Genomic DNA, 23,621 nt, shown 5'->3' with positions numbered 1-23,621 from the left:
ACTGGAATTCTTAAATCTGTTAAGGCAAAAGATAGGAAATTATATAAAGTTCTCTGTGGAGTTAAAGTTACATGTATAAACATTAAATATTTTTTTTCAAAACAGCATTTTTGGTTGTAATTCAAAAAGTAATACTAGTACTCTAAGTTTTAAATGGACTTTATCTTCAGAAATTTTCATACAAATACAATTTCCATTTCAATATATATCACTGTTTATTCTAATCATGATTTCAATTATAAGCTACTTCTTTAGCAACAATTAAGTAGCAATTCTATTTCATTGGGGGGGGGGGGGAGGGGGGGGGGGAGTTGTTAGACATTTCGCTAACTTTTCGGTACATTTTTCTTTTTCAAATGCTGGATTTTGCCAGCGTCCAACCTTTCAACAACAAAAAGTGGGGAGCCAAACAGCATCTAAATAAAAATTTACATAATTAAATTTACAGCAAAAGACTATTCTCAGAAAAATGGGGGTGGGTGCTGAAATCTACTTACTACAGTCCTGAAATCTATTAACCATGGGAATTTATTTTACCTGGATTTCTCAGGTAGGGCATATTGGGAATAAGCTGTTTTATGTATTGGGCAGTAAAATATTGAAATTAAATCTACTTATATCTCATGCATATCTGTTTTAGGCACCATTGGCTAATGACGATCAGACGATAAAGGAGGTCTTAGTAGCAATGGCAGAATCTTCCTCTCTTCACGGCATCTCTCGAGGAGTGGCCTCCAAGCATTGGTATCAAAGAGTTCTCTGGTTTCTTGTCTTCCTTGGCGCTACCGGCGGAGCAAGCTATCAACTTTGGCGTCTGTTCTCGTCATACACGACATATCCAGTAAAAACTTCGGTGGAATTAAAATTTTCAAGTCTTTCCTTTCCTGCCGTGTCCTTCTGCAATATGAACCCGATCAAATTATCAAAACTGAAACTGGCAAGCACTGAAACTATAAAGATAATAAACGTAAGAACTTTATAGCTGAAAATAAATTAATTACATTCAAATTCATTATGTTGATTTAATTACATTGCCTTTACACTTTAGAAACTGAGCTGGAGACAAGTGGTCTCTTGTTCGGAGACGAACACTGTATCAACTGTTCTTGATAAGAAGATATTTAAATATTTTTTCCCCTTTATGTTCCCATGCATGTAATGTATCCCCATTGAGGCCCCAACCCTACCTCCAAGTTGTATGATTTGAACAACCCTCAGTTTGCATTTCCTGATGATGCTTGCATATTTTTGAGAAAAAAGATTTCAAAAGTTTTTTTTCTATATATTCCAATATAAAACCTTAATTCCTTTTTGTGGCCCAAGCCTACTCTCGGGGATCATGATTTGAACAAACTTGAATCTGCACTATCGAAGGATTATGATTAACTTAGTTTTCCTGCTTTTAAAAAGAAGTTTTTATCAGATTTTTTCCTATATATACCTACAAGTAATTTTTTTCCTCTACTGTGGGCCACTTTACCCCATGGGGTCTTGAAATAACCAAATTTGAATCTTCGTTGCACGTTAAGTTTTTTTCTTTTCTGGAAAGTGGTTCTTGAAAACATTTTTAATGCAATCTGAGCTGCATTTTTTTAAAATTTGATTTTGCTGTTAAAATGTGCTATTCTGATCAATTTTCATGTAATTTAAACCTTTTACATCAATTTGAGTTTGATAAAGTATTAAATTGTTTCAGAACAAAGACATATGTACAATCGAATATATATCATAATATAAAGAATCAATATTGTACAGGACGATACTAATGTAATTCAATCTTCAATCAAAGCTTAAAAATAATTCTTCCATCGCAAATATGAACAACAGAAGTTTATAAACGTTCTTTTTTCCTGTCATTCTGAATCATATCCCTTTGAAAGAGGGAGTAGCCCTTACGGACAAATCTGAATTCCTTTTACCCAAGAATGCTTTGTGGAAAGTTTAGATGAAATTGGCCCACTAGTTTAGAGAAGAAGAAGCTTAAAAAAAGAAGGGTAAAGACATCACACAACATATAAAACACAGGACAGAGAGACAGATGGTTCAGAAAAGCTCCTTTAACTAAGGACCCTCTATAGACACTAATGACTTTGAAGAAATAATATGGTATAAAGGTGTAATTATTTAGTTGGTCTATTTTTCATTCTGTCATTCTTTCCATAGAAAATTGTTTAAATACAGCAAAGTACTGATGAACAGAAATATTGAATACAAGCTGTGTGTTACGGTACACCCTAGATTTCAGTGCAATCGATTTAAAATGGGGATATAACTGACTCTTATTTCATGAAATACCATAGAATTGGAATTTTTTAGTGTTCAGTGTGTAGAGGGACCTTAATAAAGAAAGGGGGGATCTAAGAATGGATTTTAGATAAAAGACTTGAGGCTTGCATGTAAAAAATGACTTCAAATCCATGTGCATGTTTTATTTATGAAAATAAGAAAATATTTTAATTATGAATTATCTTTCTCTTATCGAAGTAAAATGTTTATTATCCACAAATAAGCGGAATGAAAAGGATTTTCTTACACTGAGTTTTAAATTCTTTCTAACAGGGCAATGGCGACAGTACATCGTATGGACAATCACAGGGTAAGAGAAAGAAAAGAGGCACCGCCAGCGATATTCTTTTGGCCAAGATTCGTTATTTTGCCTCAAAGAAATCGCAACCCAGTCCAAATTTGGTAAAGGGATACGATCGTAATAAAGAAGAACACAAAACATCATTAAAAAAAATTCTTCGTAGAATAAAAAGAGACCATTTGTCATATGGCAACTCATCTGGAAATACATATGCTTCGTCTGTGTCCACGCCTGGATATGGAAATTCAGATTACTATAGCAGTTACCTGCAGAATCAGCAATTACAAGACTCTTTTGTCCAAGATGAGTGGAACAAACGAGTGACGAATTTTCGATCCGCCTTTCAAAAGAACGACAGGTAAAATTTAAAAAGAGTAAAGTGACACAGGATAGTCTCAAAATAAAATACGTCTACAGTTCACAAAAAAAACCCGAAGGTTTGAATGCATATTTCACATGTTCTATAATAAACTACCGGAATTATACATTAATATTATATGACACTCACTGCAAGTAATACATTCAAGGGATATGGAACGAAAAAAAAGAACTTAAAATAAAAAATCACACTTTCTAGATTTCTGAAAAGCGGTTTAGTCCGACGTATCTGAAAGTGGCAAAGAGATTATAAAATTATATAAATTAATATATCTGGGGTTCAAGTTCTAGATGGAATGGGTTTATATGATGAAATACACATAGCTTTATAGAAATGTGGATGGATGGTCAATTATCTCCTATTTATCAGTGTACAGACACTGGTTTGCATTTTTGTGTGGTAGCTCAAGGCATAAGCAAGTTGAAGTTGTTACAGATCTAGTGAAATAGTGAAAATAAACCAAAATTTCATAAATTTTAAGACTTTCCCTATGTGGTCTTTTTTTGATAAATATGTAAATTGTATGTTTTTTCCCTCATTGAAGTTTAGCTGTATCAAAAGTCGACCAATACAGTCCGGAGATATTTTCATTAGTAAAAATTCTTATGAGACAAATTCCAGCTTGACCACCTTTGTAAGTATTACTGACGAAAATTCATAATATATTTATTTAGAATATTTTGTAATTTTGCAACTTGAGCATCTAGGATTTTGGGGGGTTTTCAACCCATACACATCTATGACAGTAAAGTGATGAGGACATATGTATACCCGAATTCATCAAGTTACGCCGAAAGCGAATTAATAAAACTAGTAAGGAGGAAAAACCGATTTAAAAAAATAAGGCACAAAGTCAGCAAAAATCAGTTGCAAGTGCTATATAAGTGCACACGAGAACCAGCGCTCAAACAATGACAACAAATACTATGCGAATGGAACAAGTAATCAAAGAAACGTTTCATGGCACATCAGCATAATTCACTTCTTTAATATTGACTCAAATTTTGTAAACATATTAACCAGGAAAATGGGATCAAAAGTCGTTAAAGGATTTTTAGGGAGTCACATTTTATATTCCATGTGATGAAATATCTTTCACAAACTCTCAGTAAATACGTTAATGTCCAAACCAAAATAAGGACTCGGTACGGTACCTTGTCAGAGGCTGCCACATCTGTTTCATATTTGGATATTTTACTGATTATGGACGTATGGCCAGGTTACAAGTAAATAACAAGCATGATGACTTCAGCTTTTCCATCGTCCCTTATCCATAAGTAGTACAATTCTCTTTTCTGCTTGAACTTTCAGTAAGGCGTGACATTCTCGGCGATACATAATTAGCGTCTCTCGAATGGTGACCTAGATTCTCATTGGTTAAGAAATTAATAACATGAGCAACTTTAGATTGTTGTTAACAAACGATGAGATGACATAAGCCACACCTCTTTACTGTAAGAAACGATGTAATTGGTCTGACTCATTTTTATCCCATGTGTATTTCACCTGTGAATGAAAAGCTGCGTAAATTTCAGTATTGATGAGTTAATCTGGCAACCTATGAGAATCTAGGTCACTATTTGAGAGACGCTTATAATGTATAGCCGAGAATGTCACGCCTTACTGAAAGTTCAAGCAGAATAGAGAATGGTACTAATATTCACACATAACGTGTATTTGTTGTTTATGTTTCCCATCTGATTTGGTATGAAAGAGCATTTTCTGAGTACGATCAACCGGAGCAGGCTACTGAAAAATAAGTTAATGTTTCAGGACCTTCAACAATCTCGTTAAAAGTCAGTATTTTGCAATTATTATGGTCGATATAAAGACTGTTTGCAAATACATTCTAATCTTGCATGGGTCGTATTTTGACTGATGTATAGCTGACCAATACGCAAGTTTCGAGATTACCTCCCTTGGTGCGCTCTTTCGTTACGGGGGAGTTTTGTTTTCGCATAAACCGGCAGGTGGGATGGGACAGTTTTATATTGGATACGTTACATTATCGATATGCCGGTCCATCATACATGATTGTCGGGATACACTCTTCAACTCGAAAATTAATGAATTAAAGTAAAGGCTTCAAATTTTTTTTTTGAATTTTTTCTACCCAAAAACTCGGAATAAAAAGAAAATTTAAGTGGATAATACTTTCAGACGAGGGAAGAGATAAGGATCTCTAATAAATGCACGCATCTGATCATTGCAAGTCTGCATTCTGAATGACGACTGTCTGTTTCCCTTATAATAATTTAAAAGAGCCCATTAACTTTATCATTCAAGGAAGAGTCTTTTTCAGAAAGACTATGACGGTTCTTTTCTTTTCAAGTATCCTAATTGAAAGTAGATTCTGTAAAACACGTGTTGTATAGCTCTTTAAAATCATCAAAATTATCACTGCTATTATAACATGTTGTTACATTATAATCTCTCTTTAACATTAAATGAATTTTAAAATCCCTAGCCATTTTTTTTACGTTTACTAGATCTACTGATAGCTTATAGTGCGTGTAACTGGTCGAGAGGGGATGCTTACTACTGCTAAGCACATGATCCCACCTCTACAGACCTAGTAAAAGGAGTAATCAACGAATTCAATCGATGATTGTTATGATCAGAGAAATACCACAGGTAGTATACAATTCGTTAAGACCGAATGAAAATTTGAGCATTTGAGCAGATGAAGCTTTAGCATGTACTTCAGTGATTTTTTGTTGCAATAAAATTTGAAACAATTTATTAGGATTAAGCAATAAGGATATTCAAAAACTCTGTTTTCCTTAACTGTAGGAGAACTTCACGCACGGGTGAAGCAAGTTGTGAATCAATTGCCCAAATGTTATACCCTGTTAAAACCTGTTTTGTCCTACCTTGTACTTAATAGTATGACGTATATTACGCTCACATCCATGTTTGCGATAAAGATGGCAAAATTTTGGTATAAATTTTGTTTACCTGCACTGCGGATTTAACTTGGTCAGTTCCGAAACTGTGGTACTCCAACTATAAAGTTGGCCTGCTCATGTCTAAGTAGTCCATAATACAAATTCACCATGCACGGTGTTAATTTGTATGATAACCTACAGAAAATGAATCACACTGTGAAGAATGTCCCTCAGTAAATCAAAGGACTGATGCAGTACTGAAAGACGGGGTCAAATAAGAAACTTCATTATTTTACAATTTTCATTACTGTATGTTGAAATTTTTTGTAGGGCTTTGATATCAACTGAATTTTTTAAAAAAGATTTTTAATATTAACATAAAATTAAAAAAAAAATTTAAAAAAAAAACACTGTGAAAAATAAATCTTTACGTTTTTCATTTAGACTGTAATAGATTAATCAGTAATCACTAGTCAAGAAACCTTTTTGAATTGTCCGAATTTCCCCGGGTCCGAATTACTATCATTATGGCATTTCTGGAAGTCAACAATCGATGATGCGTACGCAGTCATGTTTTACAAAGCCAAGTAGTTTGTATACCAGAGTGGTTCAGTATTACGTTTTTCACGTTTAAAATTTTCAAAACGCTTCTTTAATTTGAGTAAGAAAATCTTCCTATCACTCTCTTTAGTTTGATTCAGCGCATTTGTATTTTAATCAAAACAATTTCCGCACTCTTTCATTTAGCGTAGATTTAATTCATGTGTTCTCCGCACGGCTTCCGTTTTGAGGCCTCAACGGACAGTAAACATAATAGACGGGGTAACGTGACCCCGTCTAAAAATCACGAAGCCCCTCGTAACTTGGTATGATACATGTATGTACAGTGTAAAAAATGTCCATTAGAAGAGATCCCGCCGCATAACCCTCGAATTTTTTTTAAATTTGTTACTTGAACATTATTTCATTCATTTATTTCTTAATTTAAAACTCTGAATTGGATAATTTTCTTTATAAGTATGTATTCCTTCCACCCCTCCCCATCCCCTCCCAAAGTATACATATACTGTGATTGTATAATTAATTTTAATGAGTCAGTATTAAAAAAATCCATTAATAAACATGTAAAGACATCCACAATCGCACATCAGCGCATCATACTCTGAAAAACTCTGAATGAATCCATTTTCGAAATGACTTCATTTTTTCCATTCTTTCTTTCAGTCTTGAATTCAGTAGGAAAATCTTTTCAAAAACAGTAGGGCCAGGATTATTAAAATGACTATGCAACCATCTTCAGGTGATGCAGATTCAAATACGTCCAAATCATGATCCCTTGGGGTTAGGATAAGGAGGTCAAAGCATGGAAATACATTTGAAAATTGGATTGATTGATTGATTGATTAATGTTTTACGCCGAATCGGCACTATTTCAGCCATATATCGGCGATTTTGAAAATTGGAAAAAAATATTGCTAAAATTGAAAATCATTTTCCTGAGAAAGGCAAGGTCAGATATGCAAGTATTCCAAAGTTGTGTTGATTCAAGATCTGTTTTCAAATTATGGATCCTTAGGTTAAGGTGGGTCTAAAATTGGGTGTAAAAATTTACACAATGCATGTACGAGATGAATAAGATCTTTTTAAAAAATCTTTTTCCAGAACAGCAAACTTATGTCATTTCAGTCATATTGATATTGAAGCATTCCCATGCTGTTTGGATTCAAGTTCAATTTAATCATAATCCCTTGGAGCTAAGGTGGGGTCATAATATGGGGTCAAAAGTGCTCATGGGAATAAAGAGTTCAGAACAGATAGGCCAAGGTGATTCAGGTGAGTGTTTTGGCCCATGGGCATCTTGTTATCAAAGAAATATTCAAACTATTTGAACACTTTTTATTCCTCAGAGACATCAGAGAGGACATTGGTCACAACATTTCGGATATGTTGTTGTCGTGTGCATTTAATGGAAAAGAATGCTATGTTGCGTAAGTTTCAATGATCAGATATTTCAGAATTGAGGGATTACGTTACTTTTATATGTAAAGATCAATTACGGGACCAATTTCTTGATCTACCATCATAAAGATTTCTTTATGTTCATTTTAGAAATTTTACCCTTTTCCAGTCCTTGGAATATGGTAACTGTTACACCTTTGAAAGTAGTTCCTACGTCACGAAACAATCTGGACCTCTTCTTGGTATGTAAATGAATAGATAAAATGTAAATTGAAGAAAATATCCATAAAAAGTGAAGGTAATGATGTTGAATAGTTCATCATCTTAATTGATAATTTTGCTTCAAAATTTTATATCATGAGGCCTTTCCAAGTTTTTTTTTCTCTATGTTTAGAGTCCGCATGCGCCTTGGTTTTTGACACCCAGATCAGAAAAAAATAAACAAAATCAGGTCCTGACATTGAATATTCTGGTCGAAATGTTTGAATTCTGTCAATTTCTCTCAATATTTGTCGCCGATATGTCATATTAGGTATATTTACATGTAAGCATTTATTACCTCCATTTTGCAATAGAATAGATCTTTCTACGAGAAAAAAACCCAGAAAGTATAGATAAACGCCTTAAATTTAGATGTACAATATTTCAACAGAGAAAGATATACGTACATGCATGATACGATTATTGAAAAGTCACTATGAAAACTTTTTGTATGTGCACGTTTTTTATGCATACATTCACCTCTGTCGTTGGCTCGCGTATATCACAGTGAAAAGCACGAGAAATAGTGCGTTTGTTTTAATTCATTATAATTAAATGTCTGAGATAATGATAGTCCTTAAAGATAGATATTTACTAAATAAATATAAAACTCTGAGTTTAATTTGAAATAATCTTTGAAATGTTATGTTTTAACGTTACGTCAAAAATCTTGACGCGAGCCCATTGCAGAGGTGTCTGAGAGAGGGACGAACGACAACTCTGCATAGGAGATTGGTTTTTATGTTGATAGGTTTAAGAATGACATTAAATATTGAGACATCAGAATATATTAACAACTACATGGACGCCAGTGGAGTAAGGCTGGTAATTCATGAACCTGGGACTCTTCCATTTCCAGAGGATGAAGGCTTTACCCTCAACCCTTCATATGAAACAACAATAGGAATGCGAATGGTATTAATGCATTTTTTTTAATTCAAGTCCAGCATATAATTGTTAAAATCTTAGCACTATGCATTGATTTGATTTTGTATGTAAACAATATTGCCCAAAATGAAAAAAATAACTTAAGTTTTTTTTTATTCCTGCATTATTTCTTTTAACTACAGTTTTTTTATAATTTTCACACGATGGGTTAGCAGATTCCGTATTAATTAGCAAGATAAAATTCTCGTATCATAAAACATTTTTTTTTTTATCAAAACAGTAAAAAAAATCTTGATCCAAGTTGACATTATGTAAATATTGCATGCGGATGTAGTTGAGTGCAACATTGAAATTTCTTACCCCAAGGAAACCATTGTCAACCGAGGCGCAGCCGGGGTTGACAGGGGTTTTTGAATGGTGAAAATTTTCAATTTTACAACTACAGGCAATATTTATTATATTATACTGAATGATTTATACAAGTACATGAATAGTGAATCGTTCGCGCATAAATTTTACGCAGTCATTATTTTTTGGAATATCACCTGTCGTCAAGCAATGTTGCCTTTTGCTACAAGTACGTTCTATCACGCTGGAGGGCGTGGTTTCATTACTCAAGAGGGTAACAGTGCTTTTTAACAAATCAGTCGAATGAGATTCAATTAATTTACATGAAAGTTTATCCCCAACTACCCAAACTCCGTCGCCATAAGCGGAAAACACGCCAGGTTACTCTCCGAATTTTGTTTGTTTGTTTGTTTGTTTTTTGATTCGTTTCTTGTTTGCTACACTTAGTAATGAACTTAAACATTGTTTTTAGTACTATTTTTAAAAATGCAGTTATCGGGCTAATATAAAACCACTACAAGTACAATTGATGCAAAGCATCAAATCGGCCGCAAACAAAATTTAAGTTTCAAAAAGTACTTTTCACAATCGAGCATCCAAAGAAAGCACAAGATATTCAAAGCTGAGAGAGGGATCGTTTTTATTTCAGACTGTCTTCAAAGCAAAAAAATAAATAAATAACATAAATGAATAAAAATAAAATAAAATAAATAAATGATAAAACAAAATAACATGAAAATAAATAAATAAAAATTTTAGTACATTTGATCATCAAACTGATTCATCTATGTAATAAAGGCAGTTATAAATGATAAGAATTTATTGTCATCAAAATTCTCAAGATGAACCACGTGCCGATACCCTGGATCTTTGTCACGTGATATGCCGATGAGCTTTCCTGCACGGCGCGGTGCAAAATGTAGAAAAAAAATTATCCTTGTGTCATTTGCAGCTATAACATATTCAAAACAATTTTTATTTGTTGAACAACTCTTCAATTTTTATTCAACATGCACTTATCCGGAAAATCAAACCGATTTGCGTTCATATCTTACACACTCCCAGGTTGGGGTACATGTACCTATTGTAAACTCTTTTTATATAATCAATTAATGACAATTATCTCATGAAAAAAATAATAAAATTGAAATATAATAATAACAATTAAGATTTAGTTTAAAGCAAAATTTTACTCATGATTTAATAAATGTTATCATGAAAGAATTATTTTACTGAATTAATAAAGAAATAACGTCTCATTTCCCCATGTGCACTTTCTAACACGAACACAAATAGATCGGCCGCTGCTACGGCCGATAATAAATAGAAAGTCGTACATCCGTGTACATGTACATTACGTCCAACGAACACTGAATAACTCCGTCACCAGCTGGCCCTCTACAATATGTCAACGTATAAAAAGAAATGTGTATCCAGTTTAGTTTTTTTGTCTCTTTTTCTTAAACTTGTAAACATAAAAAATAGTTTTAAAGATATAAAATAGCATTAATTTTATTTTAGGAAAAGTATCAACAACAGAAAAAAAAACGTTAATTTAACGTATTTTATATGTAATAACGTTATCTGAAACATGTGACGTATTAGGGCATATTGAGATGAAAAATAAAATAGCCGTCCGTATGAAATGTCATATGAATCCTTTGGCAAAGACATTCATAACTATACGGCTGACATGTAAAAAAGAGCATATTGACGCACATGTCAAAAGTATCGTTGGAATTGCGCTTAAAAGAAAAAAGTGCTCACTGATTTCACATAAAATATGATAGATACAATAGATTACGTGTAATTGTTATTTATTTTTTACGCATTCTTGAACTTGACTGTCAGAATTTCTCGGAATTTGATTGTATTTCAGCAGGTAAAAAATAACGTCACAATCGCATTCGTTACAAAAAGCTTGGAGTTTCCCGAAAGTGACGGAGTTAAGGGGTTTGGCGATAATATAGCACATATAATACATCGTATTTAAAGTAAACTAACGTCTTCTTTACTTTTTCTTAGCTATCGATCCAGAGAGCATCAGAGCCACATGGTAACTGTGAAAATGGCGAAGACTTTATGAGACTGTTTGGTATTCGATATACAATCCCGGTAAGTGTGTAACGTCGTAGCTAACCTGATCTGAGAGTTTTCTTATCAAAGCTCGTCCATCATTTATCTGTCATTGTCTTTTGTGTTTTTACATTTTCGTCTCCTTCAAAAGAAACGCTTTGCCAATTGTAACCAAACTTGGCATGAAACGTCCGAGGTTGACTGTAGCCCTCTGACTGAGAAAATTCGGACAGACAAACAAGAGATCTTGTCTGTCCAAATTTTGTCAACCATAGAGCTACAGTTCTGCAGGTAAAGTCAAACAGCACTCAATTTGGTTTATACAAGGGTGTAACATGTTCTTCCAAAGTCGAAGGAGGGGGGGGGGGGAGAGGGTAATTAGGAAAGCCAACTGAGCTGTTTCCTGTAAATATTTTTCCACAGAGCCATCGACAAAAAAAGGGGTTCGGTGTTACACATAACAACTGTGAACATTTTCTCCTAGCCAGAAGATCCTTAATAAAATTTTCAGATTAGAATGAAAGGAAATTTATAGAAAATATGTCTTTTTTTAGATCAAAAGCACATTGATTCATTATATAGAATAAAAGTTTTATACAAAGCTAAAGAACACCAAGAAGATCTTTTTGCGAGTTAAAAGAATAAAATATATGCTTTGTCGCTCAATATTTGCACAAATGTTCATAAATTCTCTGAAAATATTCTCTCTGATTAGCTCCAACCATTGGAGAAAGATGTGCTCTGATTCTTTTTTCCAGAACTTTAATAAAAGAACAAGAGGCCCATGGGCCACATCGCTCACCTGAGCACTGTGGCAAGGAAAAAAGCATAAATCAGTTCAGTATTCAAAAGCTTAAATGCATAAGTGGTCCCGACCTACCCCTTAAAGGGGGGTTTGATTTGAAGAAAATTGAATCCACACTAACCAACGATGCTTACATATTTCTTTGACTAACTGTGGCTTTTTTCTTACAAGTTAAAACTTTCTTTGTGCCCCCACCCTACCCCTGGGAGTCATGATTTGAACAAACTTTTATCTACACTATCTGAGGATGCTTCCATATGAATATGACCAATATATCATGGCTTTGCTGTTCTTGAGAAAAAGATTTTTCCTTTATATTCCTATGTAAAACTTTGATCGTCCATTGTGGCCCCACCCTACCCTTGGGGGTCATGATTTGAACAAACTTGAATCTTCACCACCTGAGGATGCTTTCACATAAATATGACCAATCATGGCTTTGCTGTTCTTGAGAAGAAGATTTTTAAAGACTTTTCCTATATATTCCTATGTAAAACTTTGATCGTCCAGTCGGGCCCCGCCCTACCCTCGGGGGTCATGATTTGAACAAACATGAATCTACACTACCTGACGATGATTCCACATGGGCTTCATCTTTCCTGGCCCATTGGTTCTTGAGAAGAAGATTTTTAAAAGATGCCATTAATTTTTCACTATTTTGTAATTATCTCCCCTTGGAAGAAGGCGTGGCCCTTCATTTGAACAAATTTGAATTCCCTTTAGCCAAGAGTACTCTGTACCAGGTTTGGTTGAAATTGTCCCAGTGGTTCTCGAGAAGAAGATGAAATTGTGTAAAGTTAACGACGACGACAGACAACGGACAAAAGCTCCTTGAGCCTTCGGCTCAGGTGAGCTAAAAAAGGGGGGAATTAATGTTTAGTACTTGCTTTAGGTAATTTAAAACACAGATCAACTTCCTTGTGCATATACTTACAATTCATTAAGCTAAACATACATCTTTTTAAATATTAATAATGATAGTAATAATAGTTCCTTGTTTTTATTTAGTCGTGTTTGAAGCTCTGCAAGCAAAGGGAGATAATGGAGAGATGCTTTTGTTTACCATCTACGGCCTATTTGAATGTTGGGAATCTAGATGGTTACAGGCCCTGTTCAGTAAACAAAAGTAAGTTTATTATTTACTTTTCTTATTTTACTTTGATACTGTATTTTACTTATAAAATTGGCTGAAACAAAGAATCGAAGTAGTAGGAACACTTCAACGTGTCAGAATTTTGTGACTGACATTATTCTTGATGTCCTAATCTTCAATTTGTTTAGCTTACTTTTTTGAAAATTGTGAAAAATTCCATCATTCACTATCCTATAGTGTAGGTGAGACCAGTAAGTGGGAAAACTATTTATAGCGTTTTATAAGATCTTGACCCTAATCATCCTTAGGAACATGTATTTATGGAGTAAATGAGAGAAATGCGGGCTAAAAAGGTATTTGTATCCTGTAAACATATTTCTACGAATGTATTTGTTCGTATCTGACATGTATTTTTTCGTATTTATAGTGAAGGTTGACTGTGAAAAATTTATCAACTACAAGATTGAAAACCAGCTTATCACCTGCAACTGTCTCAGTCCATGCAAGTAAGTCTAAAATTAATCATTCTACCTAAAACAGATAAAGGGATTTAAATTATTATATTCAAAGCTTTATATTGCGAATTATTTTTTTTTAAATAACTTCATTATCATATTAATAAATTCCATCCCATATACATTGCATCGTATCATCCCTGCTTTATATTTCAAATCTTTTTTTTTTCATCAGACAATTAATTTACGAAACAAGTTTATCAGGAAGGAAATGGCCAGGTGACCAGTTTATGGTAAGATTTTTAAAAAAGTGCAATGTTTGTCTGTTTGACTTTCAACAATTCATTTTAATATCATAACGTTCATTGTCGTTTATCAAGATAATGTTTGTTTCTCCCACAATAGAGACGCATCCAAGGCCTACCATCCTTTCAACGTCAGGGGTTCTGAGTCAACATATTGCCATTCGACCCTGACAATTCCCTAACAAAAAAATACTATAGTTAATTATAGTTAACTTAACTATAGTAAACTATAGTAAATCAAAGTGTCAAAGTTATCACTATAGTAAATCAAAGTTTTAAAAGTGATCACTATAGTGTCATGGTGATCACTATAGTAAATCAAAGTTTTCAAAGTTATCGTATAGTAAATCAAAGTTTTCACCATAGTAAACCAAAGTTTTCATAGTGATCACTATAGTAATTCAAAGTTTTCATAGTTATCACTTTAGTAAATCAAAGTGTCAAAGTTATCACTATAGTAAATCAAATTCATAGTGTCAAAGTTATCACTATAGTTAACTATAGTAAACTATAGTTAACTATAGTTTTTTTTTGTTAAGGAAATTTCATTCGTTTTTATTTGGGCTTGCTTCTCTCATTGGGAAGCACCAATCAAATTGAAGTAGACAGATAATGTAAACAGAAAGGAATGAGTTGAGACCTAAAATGCACATGTTACGCATTGTTTATCACCGAAAGACTTAGTGTAATTGGTTGAGAGATAAGAAAAACAATTAAGATTTGTTATTTTCCCGAAAGACGTCACCGCAGTCAGCCCGCAAGATATCGAATGAAATTTGTCAGGGGTCGAACGGCAACATGTTGACTTTGGACCCCTGACATTGTGAAAATGAAGGTCTAGACATGTCGTTGACTGCTTTTTATTTGAAAATGAAAATAAGTATTGTCGTGTACTTATTCTGATTTTCAAAATAAAAGTGAGTAAACTTCAGATGTACTAGCATTTTCTATCAATACTTCTTACGGTAAATAAAACTTACGTTCAACTCTTTGATCATTTACCAAACAGTCTTATCCAACAACTATAGGCGAGGGTGGGCTTTCTTTCATCCTCAGTGATAAAGTTAGAAAATTTACAGACATGGAATAAAGAATCAAAGATACAGGTTTTAAGATATAGAAAAAGGTGTTTTTTACACAGAGTCGTAGGTCTATATTAATATATTCAAGTATTTTAAATAGACCATAAAGTTGTACATGAGTGTACATGAGTTGTACAAGGTTACTTTCAAAGGCGACATTGCGAAAAAAGAGTTAATTTACCTACACCTTATTTTATATGTAAAATACTTTTATATAATTAATTCAGAAGTGTGACTTTTTAGAAATATATAAAACGACTTTCCTTTCAACTATTACCGCTCGGAAATTGCACTTTTGCAAAATTATAGCCCTAATCAATTTAAACTATGTGAGTTTTGAAATGCAAATTAAATTTGTTTTTAAATTTATTATTTATTTCTGGCTTTTTTCTTATACTATTAAATTCAGAATTTGAATCAACTAACTTCACAAAGTTTTAAAAGTAAATGTAATTATGAAAGGATACATACAAGCCAAAAAAAAAATGAAATTCTATTTTAAGGTCAGACAACACGGTCCTCAATAATATATATCGATAATTGACGTTTTTTTCTGGATTTTTAATCTACTTTTGGTAACCATGGCAACATCTTTTATGGAAATCAAAAGCTGATAAACATTGAATTATGTACATTAAAGGCTGACTGTACACAAAGTCATTGAAATCGAACCACAACTCTAGGAGGAGTAGCGGTTTGAATGAATTTCACAAAATATTTCTTTTTACTAATAACCAGGTCAACAGTGTTCAATGAAATCAGAAACCGATAAACAGAATTAATAAATGTATCTTAGTATAGTCTACTTGTGCTCCAAGTATTAATGAAATCCAGGGTCAAAGCTGTTGGAGGAGTAGAGTTTTGAAAAAACAAATTTTATTCTTATGAAGTTTTCACATAAGTTTAATTTTTTTGCCCAGTGGTTCTTGAGAAGGTTTTTGAAGATTTTTTTCCTATACATTCCCATGTAAAACTTTGATCCCCTGTTGTGGCCCCAACCCTACCCATGGAGGTCATGATTTGTGCAAACTATGTGATGAAGTTTCACATTAGTTAAAATTAGGGATGGCAACGAATATTCGAACATTCGAATATTCGTTCGATGAGTTGATATTCGAATATGAATTTAAGATTCGAATATTCGATGTTTTTCAGATTTCATAAAAAGAAGTACTGTGATTAATAAATTTTTATTAGATCAGTGCTGGAATTATCTCTGTTTAATTTACTAGCGACCAATTTCGATCGCCTGATTTCTTTCACTACTTTCATAGCTTATAAATCTACTAAATAACATGTATTTTGTTTTGAGTAAGGTGTTAAAGAATTGTACAATAATGCTTTATGTATAATACAAAACGTACTTTCATAGTTTTTAATAGTTAGATACGATCTTATCTAGAATCAAGGACAACAAATGAAATCTAAGAATGTCTAAAAGGCGTGAAGAGTATACTTACCAAAATAAAATTAATAGATCATTGAATGAATGTCTGATAGAATTAATCTGTAATTAATATTGTAAAGAGCTTAATTTCAGAATAAATGTGTAAATTACTTGATTATCTCGGGTTGTACATAATCCTGAATTTTATATTCATTATCGAGAAATTAGTTAATTATCTAGGAAAATTGTCTATGGAAATATTTGTTTTCATTGTATCAAAGATTATAATCATATCTCTTTTCAGGCAGATAATTGTAATTAATTACACGTATTGAAATCTGAACAGTATACCGTTACGACTATCTTGCCTTTTGTAAGACGACTGGTTCCTCAGTTGGAGCTACTATAAATACACGTTTCATTTGTTAAAATTATACTTTTCTACATTTAAATCAATTATTAATTTCAAACATTGACAAATATCAAATGGAATTTCTTATTGTACACCTACAAAAGTCTTCATACAATTTTATTTATATTATAAGTATACCTACGCTAAACCTTTCATGAGAGTAGGATGATGCATATTTAAAATAAAACAGATTTTATTTATTTTATCGAATATTCGAATATATTCGAATACTTTCATTGAATATTCGAATATGAATTATTGACAAATTTGACATCCCTAGTTAAAATTTTTTGTAGAGGCTTATATATGAAAATTATACCCTGAGAGCTATGTTTATCTGTCTCAACAAATCAGTTGAGGGTTCAGTGAGTTGTTTTCAAATTATGTTTTGCATACTCTGAAGACAGTCGTGTATTTTCTAATGGATTTAAGTGAAGAACTTCCATGTTCTTGAGTAATAGAAGTTCCATGTGATATTTGTAGCAAATCATGAAAAAGTCTGTAATTGGATGTAGATCAAAGACATGAAAGTGGGTAATTTTGTTTACATATCTGGGAGGAATATCATTCTAGCTGTAGTATGAATTACAAAGTATAAAATCTTAAAAAGTTGATCAATTTAAAAAAAAAAAATTCCTTATGTTACTTCATTTTAATTTTTGCCCAAGCAGATGTCAAAAAGAGAGAAAGAAAAGGAGAGTGAGAAAATACCCCAGCAGGTTTATAGCCTTATGCAAAACTAAAACTTACGATTGCAAGTGCTCGAAAAGAGCTACAATATTTGAAAAGCAATTTTTTCATGTATTGTTTTCAGAATAGTTCAAAGCTGGAAATGTATATCTTGTAATCATAGTATGACTTTTATCCATGTTGAAAAAACACTGAATATTTTAGAAAACAGTATGATTATAAATATCTAATCAAGGTGTTTTGAATAGCAAAATCAAACTACGTGTATACCGGTATAGCTAATTCAATCGCAGAACTTAATCAATTTTAAGATGCAAGAGACCTGTTCTCTTAATCATTCTTAAAATATTTATATCATCATTACAGATTCAAGGGAGAACTAGGAATATGACCAAAAGTCTATATCTATTCATAATTGGCTAATAAACATGTACATGTATGTTGTTACAAGAGTAAATAATGATGACAAGTCAGAGGTGGGGTTAATATTTACAAATTTAGGAGTTTTCAACAATTAAGATATGTAGTGACAACTCTCTCCCCTTTTCCCGCTTCCCAGCCCCCAGTTTGTTCATGTATGCAAACTAATGCTTTGTTTTTTGATATAAAAATGTGAATATATGCAAAAAAATGTGCACAAAGTTTAATAAAAAGAAATTGTGAATATGTGCAAAAATGAGCACAAAGTTTAATAATGCGTATCTCTGAATGATTTTCATTCCGTATTCTAAGATAGTGGGTTGACCCAAAATCATGAATGGAATGTGAAGTAATCTCATCATGGATGCACTTTTGAATTTGATGCAGGTCATATTGTGAACATTTCCAGTTCAAGGGGGTGGGGAATCTTGGGATGACCTCCAGGGGTTCATAACCTTTATACCATTAGATACACAATGACACAAGAAACAAAATTATGGTCAAGGGGAAAATTTTTCAACCTTTTTTGAGTTACATGATCATTTGTCGTTTCAGGGACAGGGGGTGGCCAGGGAGACCTCTGGGGGCAGGGGGTTCATGACCCCTTATACCCATTTAATCTGTCATTATACAAAGACGTCTTTGGGGTTTCAGATTTTATTTAAGGCTATACTATTGGTTCCATATCCAGAGAGTGGGAAACCCCCAGGAACTTGCTTCAATGTATAACTTGCATGTGGAATCCGATGATCTTTGACCTTTTTAAAACTATAATCTAGCCATTCGCATTTCAGATTATTTTACCCCATTCTTTTCCAAAGCTTGTACTTACCGCCTGTCATAGGTAATGTCAACTTCATTAAATATAATACAATTAAAACATACAGTGAATTTATTCCTACTGATATAATAATGTGTACACCATGTTTATTCCAATAATGCTAATGGTAAAACGATAATAATACTCGTAGGTGACGCAAGTCCAATGTGAGGCGCGGGTTCTAGAATTTTGAAAAAAGTGTACACATGTACAAATTTTATAATAATATAATTAAAAATGAACTTTTACCTAACTTTGTGCTATCTATTTCCAAAAAACAGGCAAATTTTGGGGAGGGGGTGGTGGTTTTGACGAGACCCATATTATTGATTTGAAAGTAACTTTTTCTTGCTAGGATAAGCCCCATGTGCTTTTGGTGGGCATGAGCTCCACCCCATCCTCATTACATGTAATATAATTTAGACAAATTGGCTCAATGGAATTTTTTTTTACACGTAACGTCGTTTTGTTTCTGAATCATTTATTTTTCCAGCACATTATGAATGTGTTTAATAAAAGATAAAATAAACATTTTATTTAAAATCCTACTAACAGCTTCATAAAATATGATAATATGATAACGCGATTTTTTTTCTGTAAAACTTTATTCTACCTTCTTGGCATAACGAAATGCAACACAATAAATTGACAGATCACATAGTTTTCTCTTACATTTTTGCACAGGATACTTAAAAGAATAAGTCGTACGCAATTTTGCAATCTATATGTATTTAGGAAAATACAGAGTTGAACCGTTTGAAAACGTTCGCGCCATCTAGCGTTCCTTCATTTAGCTGTTCGTTTTGTATTTCAGTATAATTTTACAAATTAATTTGTTCGTTTTGAAGTAAGGTATTTTTTCACACTTTCCACAGCCCTTATTTTCTAATTGTACGCAATCCATGTTATTAAGTGACATATTAGAAGAAACAAATATGTATATACTCTGTATCAATCTTTTATTATCATATTGTGTTTCTATGGACTATATATTAAGAATTTTCCATAATTAAAAAAGTTATCTAATTTAATTAATCGTTCATTTTAGGCGGGAAATTTGATGAAGGATCTCTGTCAGAAAAATAATATGTGGTATTTTAAAGGAATGTGCCAAAGTCTTGAATGGAAAACAGCGACAAAGTCGGATACAGAAAGGTTAATTCCTACATATCTTCTCTCTCTCTCTCTCTCTCATATGAAATATATTCAAAGTGATTTATTTTAAATTAAATGAAAGTAATTGATCAAAATACTTATTTTCAGTCTCGCGGGGAATTTCTTAAAAACGGTAATATACTACGAGGATTTGAATTATGAAAAAATTACTGAGGAACCTCTTTATGACGTAAGTATATCAGATCTGTTACAGGAAAATGTTGACAGGCCAAATCACTTCATAAGCATTTCGGTCTATTACAGCGAGATATTGACAGGTCAAACGTCTTTGTTTGGTCTCGGACTAGAATGACGCTTTCTCATTTGCTGACGGACATTACATGCCTGTCTTCAATATTTCTCTGGACGGTTAATTTCAAATTTTGGACAGCAAAATGGCGGATAAACCGATGTTATGTTGTCCAAATTTTAGGGAAAAAAATAGCTTTAAAAGAAACCGAAAAATTCATTACGTTCTTACCGATTTGGCAATGCTGCGATTAAATTTAGAGTATCACGCCTTTTCAGTGTCACATCAGTAAAAAAAAAAAATGGATGACAAATGAAGGAAATTGAGAAAATCGTTTAATTTTATTTCGGAAAGGGGGGAGGTGTTTACTGTTATTGGTCCTCGACAAAACAAAACTGTTATTAGGTTTGTTACTGACTGTCCATGGACTTGAACAATCCGTAATATTTCTGTGGACAGTCTCTAACAAACCTAATATTACGACATGCTTATTCCACGTCTATCACAGAAAACACTCATCTCCTTAGTATTCGATATTATTTAATAAAAAAAATATTACCCATTCCAGGCGGAACTTTTGGCCCCATGTATTTGATTTATGCACCTGTGGTTACTTACCAATATTAACATTTGCTGATGTTTTCCTTAACAGTGTTTCAGAAATGCATACCTAAACCCTTATAACCACAGGAGTCGGCATTTTTATCCATAAAGAGAAAATAAACGAGAAACAGGCACAAATCCTAGCAGACCAGAGAGCTTCTCGAGAAGTTCCCATTCTCAATTCTGAGTGACGTCATATACTCTGTCGGAAATATTATTTTGAATAAAATTGATACCAGTATACAACTTATTATAAAATATTTACTAATGTATTGCAGTTTTCGTTAATTCTTTAATGTTAAAACTGGGGATGTCAAATCGGTAAATATTTGATAATCGGTTACTCGGCCAGTTTTCTATAGAGTATTCGGGTACTCGGTAAAAATGTAAATACAAAGGTGTCAATTTTCTTGAGATGTTTTTATTACGTTTATAATGCATGTATATAAACATAACCGAATAAATTATTTTATTAAAGGAACACAAAAGATATCAATTAATAAACAAGGCACGTAATATCTTTTCTAAAAGTGGAGGGGACCCCCCCCCCCACAAAAAAAAAGTTGATACCTACCTCGAAAAACTCTGAGAAACACAAAAAAAGGGAAAAGTGTCCAAAGTAGAAAAATCCTATTCCTTAGGTTGGTTCTTTCCCCCGTATACGCTAAATTTACTTCGCGCAGCTGACTTTTATCATTTTTTTTTAAATCTTCAGTCATTTCTAAATATTTCTCCACTTTTGAAGTGGGTAGGCATCTCTACGTATGTTCGATTTTGCTACCGTATACTAAAAAAATAATTTAAAAATAAATAAAATGGAGGCATGGGGTAAATGAAAAGAAAAAAAAATGTCAGGAATTAATAAATCAACACTAGGTATGTTTTTTGGTGTTTCATGTTGGTAAAATAGCGAATTAAAGAAAACTCGTTGCCATCCTGTTGCTAAGCTCGCAAAGCTCACTGGTAGGATTTATGCCCTGTTTCTCATTTATTTTCTTTTTATAGATAAAATTGCCGACTCTTGTTATAACTCATTGTAATTCATCAACTATCGTAATTTCACAGTGACGTCAGAAGTGGTCGATGTGTTCAACACATTCAATTTAATCCCTTGAGGTTTGAAAAAAAATCATTTAATGGGTTTGAAACTAAAATACGAAATTATTTGTTATAAATCAGTTATATGTGTACATGTAAATATAAGTGATAAGGTATCATTTTAAAACATTTATCGGGATATAAATACGGGTTGGTACATGATTAAATCATCTACCATATAACCCTTTGGAGTTTGTGGGATTCGATCGCGTGACCAACCCGTACTATTATCATGATAAATGTTTAAAAATGATACCTTATTTTTTTAAATGTTATGAGCACAATGTAAAGAGTATATATTGACTTGGCTGCAAATAAACTGAGTTGACCAAATACTATTGAATTTAGATTTTTTTTTTTAATATTGTTTAAGTCAACGTTGTATGGAATCAAAACAATGTGGAACCGTTTCAAAGACCTACTTTTCACCTTAATTTTTTATTGAGGACTTTTGGACACAATTTCAATTGAATTTATTTTTTTTGATTCAGTTTAGATTATGACAAGATGCAAGATGCTAAATATGCTACATAAGCAACCTGTTGATTTTACGGTCTAAATGTTTTAAGACGATAAAGAAATAAGTTTGAACAAGATAATGGGCAATATTTGAGAAAAAGTGTCATTCAAGTACTCGTACTTGCTAGAAGGAAACTAGGTAAGAATAAAGCTGTAAAGTTCAGGGTCAAACTGTGAAAGGTCAGTAGACTGATACGTTTTAAGTTTTTTTTATTATGTATGACCAGTCAGTCTCAGATTGGATACTGTTAGTTATGTATCACTTACAGGGGTAATACGGAAATGTATGGGGTCCTAAAAATGCAAATTAGGCGAGGCGTAATCCTTGCGAGGTCAAGTTTACACAGTATATGGAAATTGATATTTGGTCAGTAGGTCACGTGGAGTGGGATATTAATTTGATATCTGGTCATTGTATCACGTGAAGGGGGGGATAATAAAAATATCATGTCAGTTGGCAGTATGATATGGTTTTATCAACTTTTATGCAATGTTCTTCTCGACCAATGAAATTCCAAGATTTTTATCAGAGGCAAGATTAAGAGAGATATCATGTTGCAAGAGAAAGTAGTCAAAAGTCAATATAACTAGAGTTAAGTACTGACAATGTAGTTAACACCATACCAGTTCAGTATTTGAGATTAAGTTCTCTTGGTTTTAAAAAAGGAGGGAAATGTCCTGCTTTATTGTGGCCATCTTTATGATATTTGTGCGATTCTGATCATATTTGCTTTCTTCATCATTATGTGGGTTTTTCTTTCTATTTTTAGGGGTTTCAGCTAATCTCAGATATAGGCGGAGCCCTAGGACTCTTTATGGGAGCCTCCATCTTAAGCTTTGTAGAGGTTTTGCAGTTCATTATAGAACTGCTAAATTTTCTTTTGAAAAAAATTACTCTCCAAAGATTATTCGCCAAAAACACAAAAGTTCTTGATTTTAAGGAAGAAAAGGAGTACAACAAAGAGAACGATTCACAAGCCTGAAGGGACTGCTGTTGTTAATGATTTTTTTGATGAAAAAATATACATGTATTTTACAGATACATTTAATATACTACCTTTAAAGTAATCACAAAACAATACTAGTACAATAGGCTACAATGTTCACTTGGGTCACTTAATCCCTTCCAGACATTCTTTTT

At 32.8% G+C, this 23,621-nt stretch overlaps 1 protein-coding gene across 1 annotated transcript; it reads left to right on the top strand.

Moving 5' to 3' along the window:
- The first annotated feature begins 469 nt into the window (after positions 1 to 469).
- On the top strand, positions 470 to 23,463 carry LOC133184552 (FMRFamide-activated amiloride-sensitive sodium channel-like). Its single transcript, XM_061319640.1, has 14 exons — positions 470 to 475; positions 641 to 841; positions 2,560 to 2,945; positions 7,762 to 7,842; positions 7,964 to 8,055; positions 8,826 to 8,989; positions 11,336 to 11,425; positions 13,200 to 13,317; positions 13,712 to 13,790; positions 13,975 to 14,032; positions 18,591 to 18,758; positions 19,904 to 20,010; positions 20,119 to 20,200; positions 23,251 to 23,463. Exons 1-14 carry the CDS (start codon positions 470 to 472, stop codon positions 23,461 to 23,463), a joined length of 1,845 nt encoding a protein of 614 aa, XP_061175624.1.
- The last annotated feature ends 158 nt before the right edge of the window (positions 23,464 to 23,621 follow it).

This window comes from Saccostrea echinata, unplaced genomic scaffold (genome assembly GCF_033153115.1).
Source record: "Saccostrea echinata isolate AGI-Se365-2 ecotype Australia unplaced genomic scaffold, CSIRO_AGI_Sech_v1 ptg000010l, whole genome shotgun sequence".
NCBI classification, from domain to species: Eukaryota; Metazoa; Mollusca; class Bivalvia; order Ostreida; family Ostreidae; genus Saccostrea; species Saccostrea echinata.
This window is presented reverse-complemented; position numbering and strand designations above follow the sequence as displayed.